This window comes from Manis pentadactyla, chromosome 3, assembly GCF_030020395.1.
Source record: "Manis pentadactyla isolate mManPen7 chromosome 3, mManPen7.hap1, whole genome shotgun sequence".
NCBI lineage: Eukaryota > Metazoa > Chordata > Mammalia > Pholidota > Manidae > Manis > Manis pentadactyla.
In genome coordinates, this window is record NC_080021.1 from 208,721,263 (window position 1) to 208,738,183 (window position 16,921).

The following is a 16,921-nucleotide window of genomic DNA, read 5'->3' on the forward strand; positions in this document are numbered from 1 at the left end:
GCGCGGGCCGGGCCGTCGGCGCTCGGTCGGCGGGCGGGCGGCGCGGGCAGCGAGCAGCTGGGGCCGAGCCCGAGCCCGCGCCCGCCCTCGGCCGCGCGGCCGCCCGAGCCAGGGCGCGGGTCCCGCGCGGGTCCCGGGCCCGTCGCCCCCGCCGCCGCCGCGCTAACCCCGCCTCCCCTTCCCCCTCTTGTCGCCCCGCGCGCAGGGCTTCCTCAGCCGCCGCCTCAAGGGCTCCATCAAGCGCACCAAGAGCCAGCCCAAGCTGGACCGCAACCACAGCTTCCGCCACATCCTGCCGGGGTTCCGGAGCGCCGCCGCCGCCGCCGCCGCCGCCGCGGACAATGAGAGGTGAGCCCGCCGCCGCCGCGTAGCCCGGCCTCCGCGCGCTGCCGCCCGGGATGCGCTCCGGAGGGCGCGGGGACAAAGCGAGAGCCCGGGCCGGGGCGCGCTGAAAGCGAGAGGGCACCTCAAGCCGCCCGTCGGCAACTTGTGGGGCCGCCTCGGACTGGGGGGCACGACGGGACGACCGTACTCTGCCCTCCCCCCCGGGCGAAGAGGGGGTGCCCGCGGCCCGGGGAGAGGCCGGGCGGGAAGTGCCCTCGTGGAGAAGTCGTGCCTCGCCTTGCCGAGGTGGGCATTGTTCCGCGGGCGGTGCTGTGCCCGCAGCTGGGGCAGAAGTGGCGCCTCCACCCCCAGGACCCATTCCCCTGCCTCTGGAGCCCCGGGAGTCCGATACAAAAGGCATTTTAGGCTGGGTTTTGCTGAGACCCAGTGGTGAGGAAAAGGCTGAACATCTGGAGGGGAGGAGCAGGGGGCTGGGCCGCTTAGGGGGCACATCTGCTCTAAGTAGGGCGCGTGCTCCGCGGGGGCTGGGCGAGCAGAGCGGGCAGTGCCCGGGCTCTGAGCTTAGGGGCATTGCTTGAGGCCAGGAAAGAGGGACCTCATCCTCTTTAGCGTGGGCAGCGGCTTCCCTCCCTCACCTCTACACTCCCAGGGGTGTCTCCTGTTTCCCATTTCCTTTTCCTGGGCAAGCCAGGAGCAGGTGTGGAAATTCCAGGGGGAGGTGGCTTGTGAGGCAGAGGGGGAGAGAGGAGGCGGCTCACCGGCAACTGAGCAGGCTTCAGCTCGCAAGGGCAAGCCATCCTGGACGCGAGGCACAGACTCGAGTGGCCCAGGTCCCCCTCCTTGAGCGGTGCCAGCCACGGCACCTTCCCACTTGGGTATAGGCACAGTGATGGATTCCAGTGCCAGTTAGAACGTGTCCCTGCTCAGCTAGCGGAGGTGAAAGAACGGGCAAGCACCAAGGAGTCTTCTCAGCATTCAGCCCAGACATCGCAGGCCCTTGGCATCTGCCTTCATAGGGCTGTGCCCCTGTGATGATTGGCAAGTAGGCACTCCCTATAGGGGAGGCACAGGTAGAATACAAATGTCTCTCTCCTTCTCCTTGTTTCCAGCAGGCGGAGAAGTACAAATTATAACCCAACTCCTGCACAAGGTTGAGTGTTTAACTGACCCCTAGCTTCTTCCCAGAGTCCTCCCTCTGTCCCCCAGTAGAATTACTAGACCTTTAATTTCCATCAGCCCAGAGCTGTTCTTTCCAATGCATCCCTGCCGCTGTCCGTGACTGGTTTCCTGCCCCAGCTGCCAAGCCCAGCCTGAGGCAGGACCCTCAGCCTTTCTCTGATGGCTGTGGTGCCCCAGGGGAGCAGGCGTGCCCTGGCAGGAAGATGCAGTCAGGCCAGAGCTCAGTGCTGGGTGCAGCTACTGCGTCTTTGAAAATCTCGCTTCCCATCTTTGTTATTGTCTGGGCGACAGGCCACCTGGTTTGCTGCCTTCCTCCCTCAGCCCGGCCCCCGCCTCCGGCTTCCTCCCCCAGGAACATGCCCTTCTCTGCGCTTTCCTTGGCAGGGGTCAGGAGCCTGTGCACCCGCATGCGGGGGCTTGTGTACGTACACCGTTTTGTGTGCATGTGTTGGTTGTCCGGGGTGCAGGAGGGACAGAAGGCAGTCCCGCTTCTGAGTGTGGCTGCCTTCCCGTGAGCAGCGTTCATGCCCTGTTGACCTCCCCTAGTGGGAAGCCAGCAAGCACCTGGCTGGCAACCCTGGCTGGAGGTCCTGGCATGGCCCACATGACCTCGTGCAGGTCCTGCCCAGGTTGGCCTCAGGTCAGCCTTGCCATGTGCTGAAGGGGCACAGAGTGGGGTGTTGGGAGTGGAACTATAAGCCCATTTCTAGAAACGGTGGTAAACAGTAGCGGTTGGTGCAGAATGTCACTGGCAGTGGTGTAGAATTGTCTTATTAATTTTCTATAAACAAAATCTGGCTTGGTGGCTTCCCTGGCACAGGAAGAGAGCCCAGATTTCCCACGGACAGGCAGAGAGACCGAGTTTGAAATCCTTTCACCTAGCTTTGGAGCTGAAATAGGCTTTGCTAGGACTGGGGTCTCCTGATTTGTTGCTTTGCTTAGAAATGATAGATTTATCATCTGCTTCAGGGATGGGTGGGCAGATACTTCTCTGGGGCAGTCTCTGGAGTCATCCTGTTTGGAGCTGAGTGAGTAAAACCAGCTATGGTGACCCCACCCCCACCCCACCCAAAAGCTCATGGTTAAACCTGAGTGAGGGGAGAGGCACCTCCTCCATCCCACTTCCATCTCCAAAGTGGTGTGCTTGTGCTTTTGGGGGAAGAATGGGCTGCCTTAGGCTTGGCTTAGCGGCAAGGAGGGGGTTGAATCCTGGCTCCATAGGACCCCCATCCCCGCACCACCACTGGGCTGCCATGCCTCTGGCCAGAGAGGGGTCAGTGCAGAGACACTAGCCTCAGTGAGGGGATGGGATGGGAAAAGGTGGGAGTTTCTAGGGTGGCAGATGTGAGCTCTGGTCCCCGTGGCCTCCCGATATAGATAAATAGCACAGGGCACTCTGGGGTGGTCACTTGGGTTCCGACTTTGGATGAAGCTATCTGCTTTCTGGCTGCCGAAGCAGCTTTGTTGAATGCTCTCTGCCATGCTCCGCAAACTGCTGTGTCGGGGAGGTTATTTTTTGAGCTGGAATTCTCTCATCTGGAGGTTGGAAACCATTTGGATCTGTGCTGGGGTCTTTCAGCACCCTGAGAAAGGAGTCTGCCCCAGGTGTTGGGGGGAGGGCTGATGTCTGGTTGTGAGGCCAGCCAGGGTTGGTGGGCACAGCTGAGCTCGGGGGGTTCCAAGGGCCACAGGACAGGTTTGAGCCTCTGTGCTTTTCTCCTGAAATGGCCTGGGGGAGGTTTGTTTCTAGCTCATCTCCAAAATTTCTGGGCCCCTCAGATACTTATTCTTTTTTGGAGGTTTTGGCAATAAGCACCAAGGACAGGTAATCATTTCTCTTGGGTAACAGATGCATGCTGCAGAGAGGCTCTCCAGGTGAAAGGTGTGCTGGCAAGAGCATTTGTGTTTTGCAGGATGGAAATGTTGCTGCTTCATTTATAAGGCTGTTTTAATGTTGATGAAAGCAATCTAGGATGTGGTGGTTTTGCCTTCCCAGAAGATAATTTTCAAGTCACTCATTTATTTATTAATGTTCCTGAGTAGCTAGGAGGGAGGTCAGCTGACAATACTGTACTTTCCTCTTCCCTTTTCTCCCTGATAACTGTTTCTGGGTGACTGGCCCTCCACATGTACTGGGAGTGTGCCCCCTCTAGCTCTCAACCTGTCCGTCTACCCCTGTAGTTGCTCCCAAGTGTCTGTGCCCCCATGCCCATTCTCCTCAGTTGGCCTGAGGCAGAGCTTCCTGTGTAGATGTAGGCAACCCAGGTGCAGGTACGCAAGGCTGCTCTGTGTGCAGCTGGAGATTGATTACTCCTGCCCGGCAATGTGAGTGTTGCCTGGAGTTCCCACACCTCCAGGATACTAATGGTGGGATTCCTGGCAGTGTAAGACTAGGGAGGGAGGTACTTGGAAGTAGGGGTGGGGGCTTTCTGGGACCTTGAACTGGCCCTGAGTAGGCAGGAACCAATTCTGCCACTTTGGGTGAGGCAGTCCCTGGAGGGAGAGGAAGCTTGATGAAAACAGGGAAAATGGAACATGGGATCTGTTTTTCTACTTTAGTTGTTGGCTTGGCAGGAGAGGCTGGGCATCCAGGCCTAGCTTTTCTTGCCTCCCTCCTTCCCTCACCATAGACAGGGAGTGGCTGGTCCTTCTCTGCCTTCCCTTGGGTGATGTCAAGATGATCGTGCAGTTTAGACAGTCTCTGGGAATGATGGGAAGTATGTGATCTTTGGATTTGAAGCCAGGCATTCCTGGGGCAAGTCATTCAACCTTTCTAAGCCTCAGTTTGTGCATCTGAAAAATGGGTCTGATGGTGGTAATGTTGTTGAAAACAGTAATATTAACATATTCGGCATGTATTTAATAGAAAGTGGCCTGCTCAATGTTGTTTCCTTAGCAACCAACACCACATCTTGCACAGTTTTTAAATGTTTCTAAATCTTTAAGTAAATAACACATGAAAGAGGCTAGACTAGCATGTTGTAGGTTTTCAATAAGTGGTAGTTAATGTAGGGAAAAGTCACTTCATCTTGGTACGCCTCAGTTTTCTCATCTGCAGTGTGGGCATAATAAGCAATCATGCAGTGTTATGTGAAGTTCAAGAGAGATACTAGATGTTGCTGCCCCTACAAAGGTGAGGAGGGCTGTATGGAGGATCATTATCACCTGAGCGTGAGAACTGGCCGGCCAGAGTGACCCTCGTTTCTTTCTACACTGGGAAAGCAAACCTCTCCTATGTATGTTTTTAAAGTCTTTTTAAAAGTTCCCTGTTCCATCTTAATGGAACATACTTGTTTTTAATCACATAGGCATTCTAAGCTTATGTCTAGTTTTCCTTATTAAAAATGATGCTGATATTTAAGAACTTGATTATCTTTCTCCACATCCCTGATGATTTCTACAGGATAAAGTCTTAGAAATGGAATTACACAGTCAAAGAATATAAATAGTTTAAGGTTTTTTGATAAAAATGCTCCCCTTCCCCTAAAGCCTGTAATAATTCATACTCCCACGGTGATTTTTGGAGGTGCTCGCATGTTTCCTCACAGCCTTAAAAACTGGGTGTCATCATTAAAACAATCTTTGTCATTCCAACAGGCAGAAAAAATGGCATTTCGTTGTTATTTGCATATCTTTGCTTGTTGGTGATTGAATATTGTTTTCCTGAGTTTAATGACCAGTAGTGCTTCTTCATTTGAGTCGTCTGTTTCTGTCCTTTGCTTTCTGAATGTCCTGACGAACTCCTCGCAGGATTCTTGGTTGTCCTGTTTGCCCCACTTCAGCCCTGAGAGGCCCCATGTAGGTGGATCTTAGTTCAGTGGGCCTTTGCTTTCGAAGAGGTATGGCAGGGAATTTATTTAAACCTACAAGGAAGGCTCACCCAGCTCTCCGTCCCCTCTTCTCCTCAAGGGAATCAGATTTAATTATTAATCTGATCATTATAAGACCTGGCTTTTACACAGTGCTTCGAGAGGTGTTTTGCCCTACAGGGTAGGTGGGCAGTGAAGGGGCTGTTAGATTCAGGGAAACTGAGACACGCAGTCAAAGGCATGGGGCTAGGATAGGACCAGCACAGAAGCCAGGCCTTGTGACCACATCCCTACCTGCTGGTAGCATCGTACTTGGCGCCCTGTGGGCGCCTGTGGGGCAGGGCTGACGAGGCACACTAGCACAGGACTCTAAGCCTCACCTCCAGAGTGGGAGGGAAAAGCCACAGAACATGACCTGGACGTAGAGAAGAACCAATTTATTTTTTGCTTTCTCATTTTTATCACCCTCCTTTTAGATCTGCAGCTCCCTTGTGTATCTTCCAGAGATCCAAGCTGGGCAATATTTTTAGGAATGGTGGAAATTAGCTAGTGAGAATGTGATCAGCCCCAGGCTGGTGATTCAAAGGCTGGAGAAGCCTTTCTTTTTATAAGCATCTGTAGGCAGTGTGTATGTCTCTGCATACATGTTTTTGTATGTCTTGTAAGTAGGCACCTGCCTTCATGAAGATGTCTGTACCTTATATGCGATGTCCTTGTATGTGTCTATGCATCTGAAATAAGTAATCAAATGTAAAGCATTTGGAACAGTGTCTGGCACTTCACATTGGGTTGGACCATATGAAGTGACTGTTTTTGTGGGTCGAATATGGACATATGGTCGTTCAGTTAATAAGTGCTCAATAAGTGTTGGCTACCATCATTATTGTTTGTTTTCTTATATGTGCATGTCTCCAGCATATGCATGTGTTTACATATGCCCTGTTGGGCCATGTGCAGAGTGTATTCTGTGTTTGAGCTCTCACATGTGCATATCTGTGTGCAGTTTCTCTCTGGGTGTGTGGCCTATGAACTACCCAGCTTTGTGAACAAACTGCCTGCCTTCTTGGGGAGGACCTCTCAGGACTCAGCATATAACTGGCCATCAGGACAGCTGCCCTCCTAATCCCCTTGTTCCTTTAGGTGTCAGCAAAGCCCAGGCCTGGGGTGCCAAGAGCCTGCCACATTCTCTGCAAGTAACCCTGTCTCTGTCCAGGCCTAATGTCTGAGGATATGCAAATTGACTCTTTAATGGAATTCTTTTGCAAAATCTTACTTGAACTAGAAAGTTAATTATCAGACTTTAATGAATGGCTGTTTTAGAAGGCCACAAAAGAGAGCTGGAGATCATAGGGAGACCAAAAGGGCAAGAAGAAAAATATCCAGCTCCCCCTGCCAACTTGGTGGCTTCTTCCCAGGCGGTAAGGCACACTTAGCTTCTCTCCTGCTCTGAGCTGCCAGCCCACTCCCCTGGGGTGATTGGTGTGGGTGAGGGAAGAAGCGCACCTTGCCCAAAGAAACTCTGGGGTTCTGCCCTTCTGGTCATCAGTCCGGTCTGGGAGGAGGGGCCCTGGCCTCCGGCTCTGCCTGGGGGTGCAGTGGCTGAGTAGCTGCAGATAGCAAGCCCAGACTGAAGTGATGCTGTGCCACCCCCATCCCAGCCCCCACCCTCTGAGACTGCTGGGAAACCAAGCGACATGCCCAAGGCCGAGGCTGTGGGAGCAACAGTCACTGGCCTTGAAACCAACCTCCTTCTTGCCCCTCCAAGGGCCTTCGGGCTATTTCAAGGCAGCTCCCCACATGGCCGTATCTCTGCCAGGGGCCAGCTCCCTCCTCTTTGTGCTCCCCTTTGGTGCTCAGTGTGGAGTCACCTGTAATCTGGGATCATGCTTGTTCACCTACTGCAAAGGTCAGACTGAAAGCTGGAAGGAGATGATTGTGACGGAAATGATGTGGAAGTTTCCCCTCCCAGCCGGGGGTGTCAGGAAGGGTGTCCCTCCTGAGACAGAGGGAATCTCTATCCTCTGTGTGGGTGTGAGCTTGTGTGTGGGTGCACAGCATCTCACACATACTAGCGGGCATAGCCTTGGCTGCCTACAGTCTTGTCTACAGGCCACCCCCCATGCTGCCATGGCAGGCACACCTAAGAACCTACCCCGGAATTTGGAAGGCACCAGAGGTCCCCTCTGAGTCAGGTGGGTGTTGGGGTGAGGACCCAGGAGAAGCAGAAGGAAACAGGTTCCCCACCTGCAAGGGTCCCTGACAGCCTGCCTGGGAATGCCCTGGGCATTCCTGGGGATGGGTAAGAAGTGATCCCAAGGCGGAGGGCCAGCCAGATCTGGGGGCAGGCCAAGAACAGGATCTCCTCTCCTACCCCAGTTCCACCCACTCAGAAGGCCTGCTTGCTGGCTCCTGCTTTTTCCCCTTGAAGACCTCAGCTGATGGCTGCGTCCTGGGGTGGGCTGGTTAGAGGGTCTAAGAGCACTTTGTGCCCTGCTCAGAGTAGGCATTTTGGGTTTTCCCAGTGAATAACTGCATGTGCTTCAGTTTTCTTAGAGGAGGGTCAGGAGGGCAGCCTCAAGGCCCTACCCCTTTGAGGTTGTCCCAAAGGCAACCAGAGCAGGGCTCACAACCTCCACCCTTTTGCTGCCACTTGTACCTTGACTGCCACAGGCTGAACTAGAACTGGCAGATGCAAGAATTAGAACAGCTTGGCTCCTGGGCCTAGCTCCTACTGCTGACCTGGTGTGATCAACCTCAGAAAAACCCCTGGAGCTCTCTGAGTGTTTTCCCCTCTCTCAAGTGAGGCTAATGAGGGCAGGAATCGGCCCATATAGAAGGTGGGTTTACATATTTCCCTGCATCTGATGCTCTGCTGGGGAGTTACTCCTCGTCACAGTGATTCCCCCACCTCCCTTTTCCAGTGGGCAGTCCCCAGTGGGGAGCTGAGGAGCCTTTCTCTAGTCCTTTTCCCAGCTGGCTCTGGCCAGTGCCCAGTTAACTGGGGACTGTCACCTGCTTGTTGCCCTGACCTATCTCACACCCTCAGGGCCCTCGTTTGCAGGACCAGCTTAATTGTGAAAGAGCGCATCGGGCAGAGATATAGATGCCACCTTGGTAGCACAGGCCTTAATTTGATGTGATGTTGTCGTGGGGAGTTTTCATACTGAGGGCAGTGAATCAGTGCAGCATCTCCCTGTGCCCACTGGCTGAGAGGAGGTTAATTTCATGCCCTGTCTTTTTAACATTTGTAATCAAAGCTTTGTGTCGCAGCTATGGACTCTTAGCACGTGTAGGGTGCATGAGCCTCAACAGTGGCATTTTGGCTGGGAAAGAGACTGATGAGTAGATTGTCCATGGCCCTGCCTCCCCGTATGCCCCTCCCTGCCTTCTTTCCTCCTTTCCAGCTGCCCCAGATTTTCATCAGGTAACTTAGTCCCAAAACTGACTCTGACCTAAACCCCACCCTTCTCTTAGAACCTGAGAGCCTGGCTCCTGAGTAGGCCTGACCGGTCCACCCCAGGAAGGACCTGTATGACGAGGAATTGCCTGGGATCCTGACAAAATGCAGATTTCTGGGCCTCACCCCAGATCTTCCAAGTTGGACTCTGGTGGCGTTAATTGTGTTTCTCCAGAGTTTGAAAATCACTGCCCAGAATTTGTTCTTTTGCAGAGGAGTAGGAATTATGCCCGAGCTGTGTGCCTTGATACTGCTATATTCTTATTGATTCCTCATAGAGGAATTACTCTTTCCCATTTTACAGATGAAGAAACTGAAACTCTAAGAGGGGAATGTGACTGGACAAAGTCACATATTTGGGGACCCCATGCCCAGGTAACCATTTACTGGCTAATGCCAACAGTGTCCCCATTAGCATGTCATACCCTTTCTTCTTAAGGTTCTGATGCCTTTTGAAATAAACCTTCCCCCTCCCAGAGGAGTGCCAATAGCCCCATTATGTTGGCACAAGTCTTCTCATTGTAAAAAGCTCTTTCACACCAGTGCCCCTGGTCTCCCAAGGATGCCTGGAGCAGTTAGGGCATTTGTGACTATGACCAGCATTTTACAGGTGAGTTGGGTGAGGCTCAGGGAGGAGAAGGGGCAGAGCTGGAGTTGGAACTTGACTTCTAACTCCAGGAGCAGGGCTCGGCCCACTTAGGCCACCAAGGCCCATTGCTCTCCAGTTAAGGTGGGGAAATTGAGATTCAGAGAGGTATAGTCTCTTACCATGCTCAAGCAGTGGCAGTAATGCCATTCAAGCCCGGGTTCACTGATCAGAGCCCATGGGATAGGACTGGCCAACATTTCAGGGCTGGACCATGTGCTGCTGACCCCTACCTGGGCGTGGAGGAATTTTAGCACAGCCTGGAATCTCTTTGCTCAAGGATTCAAGTGGCTGTCTATGGGAGAGGCCAGGCCAGGTGGGCTACACTCCCAATCCAGGAGTCCAGCTGTGCGAGAAGGATGGGGGCCTGTATTGCATGGAGCTGAAATTTGAACCCACAACTGCTGTTAAGGCCCATCCTCTGTACTGTTCCCGTCAGTCACCCAGAGCCAGTTTGAGGCCCAACTCTATGAAGTGCTTCTCTTTGAGCCTGTTTCCCCATCTCATAGCAAAAACAGAAACTGATAGCTCAGTGCCTAGGATTCTGGGATTCCTGGAAGGAAGAGCAACTAGCACAGGGTGGTATGTTGTTTGCCAGGCTTTACTATGCTGCATTCAGGCTGTGAAGCCCCTGCAGGTGTCATAGAATGGAGCCACTGTAGTGGGATGGGACAAGATGCCTTCCATCTGCACTCTTCATAGCAAGTCTCTCTAGGTGCTGTGGTAACACCACCCATCCACCACCCTGAGTGGCCACTCATGATGGCCAGGCTCCTCGCCTGGCACCTTTTCCTGCCTTTTCTGGTGTCATTCTTATGACAGCACTGTGAAGGATGGCTGCTTATTACTCTTCTCATTTTAAGGAGAAGAAAACCGAGGCACAGAGAGATTGAGCAACTTGCCGAAGTCTTAGAGCTTGTAAGCAGCAGAGCTGGGATTCAAACCCAGGCAATCTGGCTTTATTTATAAAGCTCCGCCATCAACCACTATTCTTCACAGTCTGGATTCATACACTGTTTTACGGATGACTGTTACAGTCAGTAACATCATCAATGAACTACCTGCCATTTATGAAGCGTCTGCCACATGCTAGGGATTGTGTGTTGTATGTACGTCATCCCTAATCCTCTTGCCTACCCTCGTTTGTGCTTCCCCCCCATTCTACAGGTGATGAAACTGGCCTCAGAGGAGTGAAACCACTTACTGGGAGTCACCCTCATGGTGGCTTTAGGATCTAGGTGTCCTTGGCCTCTGAGCCAGGGTCCTCTCTAGTGTAATAGCTGACCTGATGGGCACATCCTGTGGGCCAGTCCTGCTCTCAGCACCACACTGAGAGGAACTCCTGGCATCCTCACAACAGCATGTGTGCTGCACACTTATTATCTCTGGTTTACAACTGGGAGATGGGCATGCTGGAATGGCAGAGCTAGATTGGAACCCAAGTAGCCTGGTTCCCAAGTCTGCGCTCTGAGCTCCTGCACTTGCCCTGTTTTATGTGAGGAAACCAAGGCTCTGACAGGTAAAAGCCACTTGCCCCAAGTCAGACAACAGATGAGTGGCAGAGGTGGGATTTACACCTTGATCTTTCTAGAGTGTTTTACTGAGTCCCACCTGAGAGCTGTCTCCCACAACTGCTACTGAGGGCTGGAGGATTGGCCCAGATCCCCTGGGGCTCTGCAGGAGACTGGTGTGGCTGCTGAAGTCCTGAGGTGGGGATGGCAGTGGAGGCAGACCTTCCTCCTGGCCTCAGTGGGTGGGGTCCCCAGGATGTGAGGGGCAGGCTGGCTCAGTGACTGTTCCCCAGATCTGTAGTTGATCAGTGATTCTAAGTGTCCATCTCTGTGGGTTCAGGGCTCCCGCACCTCTTCCTCTTGGCAGAGCTGATGAGCCATGGCTGCATTTGGATCTATTGATTTATGATACTGAGTGAGGTGGGGCAGGTGAAAGAGGCTATGGGTATGCTAACTGTGCTTGCACAGCACCCCCTTCCTCCCCAGGCCAGTATGTAGAGGTGACTTCTGTCATTGTCCAGGAGAGTGAAGGAAAAACTGTTTTTAGTGGTGATGGGGAGCAGGTGGTCTTGTCCAGTTGCCCTTGGTGTGTGAAATACACATTTTTGATGATGGTTGCCTATAAGAATACTGAAAACCTACTCTGTGGGATTTCAGAGTCAAGGGATGACAGAGCCGGCAGGGGACTTAGCAGTCTGTTCCGAGTTTCTCAGACTTGGTTCCTGAAGTTCTTTGAGGTGAAACCAGATGTTTTCCTCCAGAGGGGTGTAGTCATCTTCACGCTAGGGAATCACTCTGTGATCCAGGGCATCGAAGGCCCTGAGAAGTCCTGCGGTAGAGAAACCCACTTTCACCTTGTTTAATCTGGGGTTTCCTGCCCCCTGCCTTCCCCACTGCAGCACGGGGTATCAGCATCTGTGGAGCAGTTGTGTCTTGCCAAACATTAGTAAACACTAATTTGAAGCATCCCTTTAAGAGGGAACTTTGGAAGTATTCCATACCTTTAGGACCTACAGGATTATAAGTCTTCAGTGATGGCATTGGTGGCCTAGCAACAGGTATAGGGGTATGTTTTTTGGAAAAAGGACTCCCCAGGTCTTGGGGAAGCATTTCTCAAAGCAGCTACCAGCTCTCCTGTGTGTGGGATGGGGCCTGGGTCTAGTAAGAGCCCTCCGTGCCATCTAGGAGGGTTATTCCCCCTTTTAAGGGCTGGGTGGCTTCCTGCTTAACCCAGCAGGTTGGGCTCTGGGTGTTCCCATCCCCCTATGGACTCCTGCAGAAGGCAGCAGCCGGGCAGAGGCTGCCCTCTGATTTGCATAATTGCACCGTCTCCTGAATAATTAATAAAGCTCTGTCCTTGCTGGGAGCAAAATCTGCGCCATTATGGATGGGTTTGCTGTGGATGGCTTTGCTGGAGCTCTTCTAGGGAGCCAGTGGTTCCGGGACTCCTTGGCCTTTCCTGGCATAGGCCCCCGAGAGAGAGGGGAGGGCACTGGGTAGGGGGTGTCCACGTGGCTGCCGCGGCATCATAACGCATGGGGCTGGTCGTGCGTACTACTCTTCCAGGATCCGCACGTGGTGTCTTGAGGACACAGATGATCCGGCTCTTTCTCTGGTCCCATAGACTCGTCTTCTCCGGAGTGTTGATGAGCTGTTGTAGAGACTTAGCTCCCTTTGCAGGTAGCGTGGAGGTGGTACTGTGGGCCCAGGTGGTAAGGGCGGTGATGATGAGTTTTCAGGTAAGAACCAGAGAGGGGGAAGCATTTCTGCTTGAGGCCTTTCTTTTTCTTCAATCCCTCCGTGTGTCTGGGCTTGTTAAGGTCAGGGGTAGCCTGGGAGTGATTCCTATTAAGGTTTCTAAGTCCCTTTTTCTGTTGTTTTGTTGAAGTGAATTTTTCGTCTGGGGATATGGCCTTGCCTCCTGATCATGCCAGAAAGGAAGGCTGAGGGCTGGTCTGCTCCTGTCACGTAGCTGAGGTGGAGGAGGGTCCTCTAGTCCTGTAGTGTCTCCAAGCCAGGGCTGTACTTGAGAGGCTGTGCTCTCTTCCCCACCTCCCCAAGTCCCCAGAATGTCTGTGGGAGGGTTTCTTGAACTGGGCTCCATAGAACACCACGTGCTTGCAAATGTTGATGGGTGCTTGGGATGGGAGAATTTCATAGTCTAGACAGGTCAGGGAAACATCCAGTGAATCAAAGCAAGTAAGTGTCTTGAATGCTTGACTCCTGGGAGCCTTTAATATGCTAAGGTGCATCTGGGTGTGCAATGGGTGATATGGGATGCTGTGCTTTGCATCCCACATACTGTCCCATCCACTGATGGGGATGCCCATACCATTGCTGGACAGTGCCAGCCCTGGAAAACCTTCTCCTTTGTTCAGCTTCCCTAGCCAGAAATTTATGTGACACTTTATCATTTGCCACTTGGCCCTCATACCAGCTAGGGAGGTGGCCGGGCAGGGAATGTCCCATTTTACAGATAAGGAAATGGAGGCTCAGAGAGGAATTATCTCACCCAAAAGCACCTAGATGGTATTAAAATTCTGTCTGCTAACTGGACCTTTAGCTCTTTCCCTTGGCCACTAGGAAGCCATTTGCTTCCTAGATAAAGGTCAGTATGTTGGCTGGCATTGGTCCTTGGGACCCTGTGGACCTGTTGCTCCCACAGCCCCCATCCTAGCTTGCGTGGAGTGAATTTCTGGGAGTGGGAGATAGGAGGTAAGCTAAAATCCTATTTAATAGTATCCCAGCTGTGGGGCCTGCTTTTGGAGCCATAACAGATAACGGGCATAAAACTACCAGATGTCCCACCATCAAACCATTCCCCACTCTCACCTTTCTCTTCTGCCTTCTCTTCTTATAGGGAGGGGATGTATGATGTGCCCCAAGAGCTGGGTGGGTGCTTGTCTTGGGCTGGTGGTTGTGCTGGCAGTGGAGAAGACAGGGTGGTATTTTTCTCCAGGCCTTTTGGAGAACCACTGCCCAGGCCTGGTGGATGGCCAGGGGCAGCCTGGGGTGAATCTGTTTACAGTAGCTATGCTTGGAGGCTGTGAGGCCGGGCTTTGTCTTTTGGACCTAAATGAACTGTTTTATGTCTCAGGAGTCTCCTCAGGTCTGCCATGAAAGGGAGTGCATTGCCCCAAGTGGCATATCTACCTTGTTCCCCTAGAGCACACGCCACACAGGGGCACCCTGATGAGCAGAATTCTGTTCTGCTAACACACGAACCTAGCTGTCTGGCTCTGGCTCCCTAACTCCTTTGTGATCTGGGACAAGTCACCTAATCTCTGAATTTGTCTCCTCATCTTTGAAATGTGTATGATAATAGTGTGTGCCTCCCAGGGTTCTGAGGTCTACATGGGATCAACTATGTCACGTGATAGTTTTATCATATCATCTCTTGTGCACGTACACACTGTCATGTGTACACATTTGCACACATCATGCTTTTGAGCTTCTGTTGAGATAACAGCATCCTGCCAGCAGACCTGGCCCAACCCTCCTGGGACCCACCCCATCTTGTAGCAGGAGACAACCCAAGACAGGCATGGGAGGATATTGGTGTGGACATTTCTCCCACCTAGAAAATCAATATTCTGTGGTTTAATTGTTCTGTTGCTGCTAAATGAGTCATTATGGAGGGAAAATAGCTAATGCATTGTGAGATTAATGGGAGAAAATTGTTGGCAAATGACTTTGGTTTGCTTCCGAAACTCCAAGAAGGTGTTACTACGAGAAATTTGGAGAGCCATACAAGGCCAAGTCCCCCTGTCGGCATCGTGAGGCTCCAGAGGTGCTGGGGTGATCTGAGAGGGTCCTTCTAGGGCAGGGCACTGATAGGAGTACTGCTGGAATTGGGAGTTACTGACTGGTCGAGTCTGGAACCAGTGATGGGACCGGAAGCTCTCATGGCCTGGCCCCAGGAGAAGGGATACCATTCAGTTAGGGCCTGCTGCATGCCAGGCACGGTGCTAGCCTGGGGGGTGTGGTGGTGAGCAGAACCAGCCCCAGCCCTCCACTGGTGGAGACAGGCTGGAATGAAACCGTCCTATGGGTTAATGTGCAGTTGCAGTTGAGGCATTGTCCCGAAGACTGTGAGGGCCCAGAACTGGGGTTTTGATCTGTGTGGCCGGTGGGGCAGCCTCTCCAAGGAAGAGAGGGGTGAGCTGAGCTCTTAGCAGAGAGCCTTCTGTGCAGATGGGAGAGCCTTCTTGTGCAGACCAGTGGGCCTGGGGGTGAGGAGCTAAAAGAGGGCCTCTGTGGCCTTAACTTTCATGGTGACCCTGGGAAGTGGAAACTTCCCCATTTTACAAGTGAGAAAGCTGAGGCTGAAGATGATTAAGAGACTTACCAAAGACCATGGAAATTTCATGGCAGAGTCTGGATTTGAACCTAGGCCTGTGTAACTGTGTGACTGGCTTGGGAGCTGGCTTGGCACCTCCTGCCCTGCAGGAGTCTGCAGCCAGTGTCAGGGACCTCACTTCTGCAGAGCAGGGGCCACAGAGTGACTGCCTGAGCTGGGGAGGCATAGGACTCCAGGGAGGGGGAGCCCCTCCAGCCCCAACGCCAGGCCTCTCTGTCTCACTGGGGTTTACTTCCTCTAAACGGCAATGTGACTTGGGTAATTGTCTGATAATCAAAATGCCAAGTCAGCTCCTGACTCCTCTTTGAAAACGGTAAATAACATACTTTTCCCCCAACGAGGTGGGTTGATTTATTCCCTGCCATTAATCCCCACTGTCCTGTCATCAGGTGAGGCCTACTGACTACTCCAGGGGTTGGGTGGAGGCATGGTCAGAATCAGGTGCTTGGAGACCTGTGGACCCCACAGGGTTTTAGGAATTGGCAGCAGCAGATGGGGAGAGACCAAACATTCACTCTGGGCCTAGGGGGCATCAAAGGTCATCCCACCTTGTCTTGGTTCCTAGATACTGAGCATCATGGTGCCAGGGGAGCCTTGTGAAAAGATTCCAGAGCCCCACCTGAGAGGGTCAGACTCACAGGTCTAGAGTTGGCCCCAGGACTGGTTTTCATTACAAGACCCAGGTAATTCTGAGACCCATTCAAGTATTGAGACCTCCAGCTAGCAGCTCTGGATTCTTCCCTCTCTGAGAGGGTCCCTGGCCTCTGAGGGACATTGGTGGAGTGCAGGGTTATCAGGAGCAGAACCTGGGGGCTGGATGTACCTTTGCCTGCTCCATCTTGGGAGCCAGGACTCGCTGGTTCCCAGGGGTGCTGGTAGGGTAATGCCAGGCCAGCAGCTGAGTCTCAGAGGAGACAGGCCTGGGGTGCTTTGGTACTGCTGTTGGCTGAAAGCCCACCTTCAGCCCAAACTCTGCCTGGATTGGCTCTTCCCTGACCCTCTCCAAATGTAAACTGCAGCCCCCTGGTGAGAGGCTGAGTGTTTATTTGGTCTGCTTGAAGAGCCTCAGTGGATGCCCTTTGTCCCACTCAGATTCCACTTCCAAAAGGATTCTGATTGATTCTTCAGATAAACAGCAGGGCATCTCTGTGGGCATCCGGCAGGTCTAGGTCTGGCCTTGAAGGTATAGAGGGGATCCAGCCCCATCCCAGCACCCCACTGTGCTGCCACGGACCTCAAGAGGCTGCTTGTAAAGAGTTGGCTTGCTGAACTTGCCTGAATCTTCGGGCCAGTATGGACAGAAGGGTGATGTCTGGTGGTCTTTTCATGCAGTCATTTGAAGCCACTCATTGCACTAGTGGAGACATATTTCTGAATGAGAGGAGCATCCTTTCTGGTGCGAGAAAACTGCTTGCTGTAGCTCCCCCTGGCAGTCCTGATTAGGGATTTGCAGATCTGCCCTTGGGTAAATTCACTGAAGTCCGTGTATGTATTTATCACACTGGCAGCCATTTACCTTAGTAAGTTTCAGTATGGACGACATACTCCTTCGCGATACCCTGGGCCCTCTGAATCGAGCATCACTTTGCCTACCCAGGCATGGTCCCTTCTCCC

At 52.7% G+C, this 16,921-nt stretch overlaps 1 protein-coding gene across 11 annotated transcripts in view; it reads left to right on the forward strand.

The window, feature by feature from the left end:
* Positions 1-16,921, forward strand: part of DAB2IP (DAB2 interacting protein) — a 188,460-nt gene that overhangs the window by 104,186 nt on the left and 67,353 nt on the right. For 10 of the 11 annotated variants that reach the window (XM_036915450.2, XM_036915448.2, XM_036915452.2 and 7 more), the window contains one exon: positions 206-348. The exons of the other annotated variant lie outside the window; for it this stretch is intronic. In XM_036915450.2, the coding sequence (XP_036771345.1) occupies positions 206-348 (143 nt within the window). The remainder of the gene's footprint in view (positions 1-205; positions 349-16,921) is intronic. 11 annotated transcript variants of the gene reach the window in all.